Genomic DNA, 5,072 nt, shown 5'->3' with positions numbered 1-5,072 from the left:
TCGAGTCCGCTCTGATACTATTTCTTACAACCTAAGACCTCACCTAAAATGGCTAGTGAGAAGGTATTATTTGAATTTCTTGATCATGTATAAATACCTAAAATCTACCCAACGAATAATCAATGTGGGACTAAATACATGCCCGCATGGGTCCTCACAGAAATAATTAAAGAAGAGCAAAAAATGTTGCTATCTCCAACACTAAGCTAACCCTAGTTTCTACACAAATATTTTTTATGATTGGGTGGATCACGAGACAAACAAACGACCATATATATTTATTGAGAGGTGAATAATATTGTAGACTTTTCAGAAAAAAAATAATAATATTGTAGGCTGGGTTATTTTTTATGTGGCTGAATATTCGGAGTTTTTTTTTGGATGTTCCATCTTCTCTTTGAAATATTGTATTTTTTGATTCCGTTGAATGTATTGGCAGTAGGAAAGAATCATTCTTCCGTCTCATGAAAAAAAATAGCATTCCTTTTGGCCGAAAACACTGCCACGACCTTTCCCGTCTCTTCTTTCCACTTTGTCATAAAGCAAAAGCAGAGATAAAAAAAAAAAGCAAAGAAAAGAAAAAGGATAGCGAGGAAAAAATATTAAAGAAAGCAGAGGTTGAGACATAAAACAAAAGGCTTCCCCGTCCCATGTAACCAGGTTCCTCTCCACAAAAAGCCTGCTCCTTCTTCTCCCAAAACTCATCTAAAGAAGCAAAAGAAGTAAAGCATCCATACATTGACTTGGAAGAAGTGGCAGAAAAGTGCCGAAAGAGGATTGAGATCTAAAGACTTCCAAAGTTTCAGTCATGAATAGAGGAGTTTTTTTTTGCTGAACATGGAGGAGTTTTTCAGAGCTCTCTAGTGCAGCAGATGATGTGGGGGAACCCCTAGCTGGTGGAACATGAGTAACCTGAGGCCACCTCCTCTACAGACCTCTCTTCTTTTACCCTCTTTCCCCACCACCTCCTCCTCCTCCTCCTCCTCCTCATCATCATCATCTTCTTCGGTGTTTCCTCTAAACTCACAACCATCTAATTTTCTCCCCGTGACCCCGTGGCATGATAACCAAGAACTTCCTGAGTCATGGAGCCAACTGCTGCTGTAATCTCTCTCTCTCTCTCTCTCTCTCTCTCTCTCTCTCTCTCTCTCTCTCTCTCTCTCTCTCTATCTATCTATCTATCTATCTATCTATCTCTCTCTCTATCTATCTATCTATCCATCACACACACACACACAAACAATATCCACCCACCCACCAACCACTCCCCCATCCTTCCCTCTCTCCCAAACTCCTGTCCTTTAATTGTGTAATTTTTTTAGAAAAAAATCCTGTAAAAGAAAATTCAATCAAGACTATTCCATCTATTGCTCAAGTTAACTCATGTATATATTTATGTAATTTTACATGGTATGCTGATAGGGAAAAAAGAGAATTCAGAAAACACTTAATTCGGTTTCACAAGGTTTATGTATACTAACTTTCTTAGTGTTCACAAAACTTAAAAATTCTCTCTCTCTCTCTGTCTCATTTTCTTCGTTCATTTTGCCTCCAAATCTTCTGCTACTATCTGGATATATAGCTTCTGCGGGTTACTTATATAGAGTAAATTGATGGACAAATTACAGGGGAGTATTGAAGGAGGAAGACAGTTGCAGCTTCACTCCTTTCCCAGGTAAGAGGATGGAGAATTGGGAGGATCAGTTGTTATACCCATCATCAAGTACACATATGGTTGATGTAAAACAAGAGATCTCTGGGAGTGGATATGAGTACAGCCATGGGAGTGAAGAGATTCAGGCAGCTAAGTCTCCTTGGAGCCAGGTCCTGCCAACTTCCTCTCCTAGTTCTTGTGCCACAAGCTTCAGCAGCAACGTGTTGGACTTCTCAAACAGCAAGGCAGAAAGAAAGCATCTCCAACCAGAGAATTCATCCGAGGTGAGGGGGGAAAATTCACATATGTTTCCTTAAGACTTCCTTATTTTTTTGCTAATTATATATCGTTACTAATTCTTTAATAAATGCTTATTACAGTGTTATCTCTGTTCATTGTGCTCAATTTCTTTGTTTTATTTTCATCAGAACATGCCATTGTTTTATGTGTTGCTACATTAGAGGCTGCCTTGTGGCTGCATACATACTGAAATTGGGCTGATTTTATATATGTTTACTTATAGATAAATAGCCTTTGATTTGGGGTTATGCTATTATCTATATATCTATGTGTGTATCTATATATATTTATATAATCCTCAAGAAATGGCTATGCTATATGTCTAGGTAAGACTGCAGTGCTATCATTGTGGAACTTTATGCTCTCTTGTGCGTTGATTGTTATCCTTAGTAGGATTCTCAGAGATCCACAGATGGGTCCTCACCCTTCTTTCTTCTGCCTTTCTCAAGTGCAACAGCACAACTGGTGCAGCCTTCAAGAAGGCCAGAGTTCAAGACTCCTCACCACAATCACCTTTCAAGGTTTTTATCTATTCCTTCATGCTCTCTCTCTCTCTCTCACTGAACAGTGTGCTACTTTTTCTGGTGTCATGCTCATACCACTTTATGGTGTAGATATAATTAGCAATTCAGATCATGAACTTAAAAGGGCTCGCACTTGTTTATTTCAGGTGAGGAAGGAGAAGTTAGGAGATAGGATCACAGCTCTTCATCAGCTAGTTTCTCCATTCGGGAAGGTATTCCCATTTGCCCATAGATACAGGCATTTTAGATCTTCTTGATAACACCACCACCTAGATTAACAATTTTTCATTCCTTTCCCATATCTTATATAATTATTTCTTTCCTATTCTCTTTTCTTTTGGTGTTCCAATAAAGATCTGACATGGCTCTTTTTGCAGACTGACACTGCATCCGTACTACTAGAAGCCATTGGCTATATCAGATTCCTCCAGAGTCAAATTGAGGTCCCTCTCTCTCTCTCTCTCTCTCTCTGGGTGAGTGCACGCGCGTGAGTGCGTGCGTACGTGCCGTGTGGGATTGTGTGAACTGAAATGGAACAGATATCGTTTTGAGAATGTCTAAGAGCACGCATAAAGTTGCAACATTCCCAACACTCAACAGTGTTGTTTACTGTATCATCTTCTACTTCTAGTTATTGGTGTCTTGTATCGTCTTGTGCTTCGGAGACGGCACTCCTTACCCACTTCTTATCCCTTCCTTTCATGCAGGCTCTGAGCTCCCCGTACTTTGGTGGTGGAACAAGGAGCACGAGGGAGTCTGTAAGTAACTATAAACACCATCCCTTCTCGTTCCCTGTTCCCAATGCTACCCTGCCCCATCCCCCCCCTCTCTCTCTCTGACATCTATGCATCTAGGATCACCAACTGAAGCTAAGAAGCTATTTTTCTCTGATCCTACAAAGTTTACACATGCATGATGGGTCTCCCCATCTTTTGCATCAAAAATATATATAAAAAAAGAGGTCATGCACATATCAAGCTCCTTCTTGTGAGCTCTGAAGTGAACTTACTTGTTTTATGCCATTCTAAGTGCCATTAATTCTTTCCAGAAGACCCTCGCCAGGTAATCTTCATTGAATCCATGACCAACTTTAAAAACAGACTTAGCCTTACACTTGACAGCCCTTTGTGTTCTGCTTTCTTTACAGCAAAAGGTGTTGAAGGAACAAACTTTCAACTTTACATTCCTAATCCCTCTTTCCTATATTCCCTTCAGCAGTTGTTACACGACACCTGTATTAAGAGAAGAGGAGCAGCTGATCAGGTACCATTGAGTAGCTGTAAAGTAGCTTTTTCTCTATCAATCAATGGCCATGATTGCATGTTAATGATATCTTTGCCATGGTCGTCGATACCAAATTAAGATGTTAAATTTTTGTTGCATCATCTGTGGCATCAGGATGCTGATGATGAACCAAAGGACTTGAAGAGTAGAGGATTGTGCCTGGTTCCAGTATCCTTCACTTTGCATGTTGGCGGCGACAATGGAGCGGATTACTGGGCTCCTCCTGCTTTTGGTGGGGGGTTCTCGATCGACTGCGCCGAGTCCGCAGCATGCTCGGGCTTAATGAGTGGATATTCTATCATGAGTGGTCGCTCTGCCAACCCAAAGGTCGATTGCTCTTGATGCTATATATGCACCTAAATGAAGAGCATCGATCGACTTAATTTAAATCAGGATGGCAGGGTTCTTAATTATACTTCAATGATTCAGAAAGGCTGGTTTCTTCACCCTCTTCCTTACACTATGTTGTATGTGTAATTCTGGCTATGTAAGCATCAGGAGATGGTTTCACACCTCTCTGAATCAAGAAAGGAGTCCAATCATCTCTTTGATTTGTAGCAAGCATGCCACTGAATTTGCTTAATTTGAAGCGATAGCAGGAAAGGTAGGCCACTGTTAGTATTGGTATTATTTTATATTCATACAGAGCTTGATTAATAGTTTGTGAATTGCATAGTGTGAGCAAGCATCATGCAATGAAGAACTCACAGATCTGTTGTCTATAGAATTAGACTTACCATATGTGAACATGCATGGTTATAGCCCAGAGGTTGCAGCCGGCCTCTGCCATTGGGAGGTTGCAAGATGAACTCTAGGAGGTGTTTTCCCAAGTGTTTGAAAATATTCTTCAACCATTTATGTTATATGATCGATGGCATACCCGCAATTATTCTAAAGGAAAGAAAAGAAAAAAAAGGATATTCAAGCAAATCATAAAGTAGTACCTATTGTCTTTGTTTTCTTTTAAGAAAAAGGGAAAAAAAAGAACATAATTGATTGCTCGAAGCCTATCATGTACACCCTGCATTATCTAAGTTCTTATTTTTAACAAACAAATATCTTTTAAAAAATATCTTAGCTTTCAAAATCGATAAGTTTTTTATAAAGAAATTCATGATTATTATTTTGGGATCAAGAAACATAGCCTTGTTCTTCGTTTTTGTTTATGGTTTGTATATAACACAATTCGTACTATATAGAAAAATAAATAACATGGAACATAATTTATATATGTACTTCTTTTAGGGGAAAACAAAAGAAACTTGCATTGTAAGTGCCTATTCATTAGTATTTTTTTTTAAAAAAAATAT

At 39.0% G+C, this 5,072-nt stretch overlaps 1 protein-coding gene across 3 annotated transcripts; it reads left to right on the top strand.

The window, feature by feature from the left end:
• The first annotated feature begins 569 nt into the window (after positions 1 to 569).
• LOC103709487 (transcription factor bHLH68-like) lies at positions 570 to 4,430 on the top strand. Of its 3 annotated transcripts, none has more exons than XM_008794852.6 (8): positions 570 to 1,103; positions 1,629 to 1,938; positions 2,404 to 2,475; positions 2,625 to 2,690; positions 2,856 to 2,921; positions 3,186 to 3,236; positions 3,697 to 3,741; positions 3,877 to 4,430. In XM_008794852.6, the coding sequence occupies exons 1-8, from the start codon at positions 904 to 906 to the stop codon at positions 4,102 to 4,104; spliced, it is 1,038 nt and encodes a 345-aa protein (XP_008793074.3). In that variant the 5' UTR covers positions 570 to 903; the 3' UTR covers positions 4,105 to 4,430. The 3 variants fall into 3 exon arrangements, with proteins under 3 accessions (XP_008793074.3, XP_008793073.3, XP_008793075.4); XM_008794851.6 differs by having other exon boundaries at positions 3,694 to 3,741; XM_008794853.6 differs by having other exon boundaries at positions 3,626 to 3,741.
• Positions 4,431 to 5,072: the final 642 nt, after the last annotated feature.

Source organism: Phoenix dactylifera, chromosome 9 (assembly GCF_051530095.1).
Source record: "Phoenix dactylifera cultivar Ajwa chromosome 9, Ajwa_hap1_PhDact_Kaust_v1.1, whole genome shotgun sequence".
Lineage (NCBI taxonomy): Eukaryota > Viridiplantae > Streptophyta > Magnoliopsida > Arecales > Arecaceae > Phoenix > Phoenix dactylifera.
Note: the sequence above shows the minus strand (reverse complement) of the source record. Positions and strands in the feature narration are given on the sequence as shown.

Coding starts and splice junctions, on each gene's coding strand:
- LOC103709487 (XM_008794851.6), top strand. CDS start 904: ATGAGTAACCTGAGGCCACCTCCTCTACAGACCTCTCTTCTTTTACCC. Junction 1,939..2,403: donor AACCAGAGAATTCATCCGAG/GTGAGGGGGGAA, acceptor GCCTTTCTCAAG/TGCAACAGCACAACTGGTGC. Junction 3,742..3,876: donor GAAGAGGAGCAGCTGATCAG/GTACCATTGAGT, acceptor CTGTGGCATCAG/GATGCTGATGATGAACCAAA.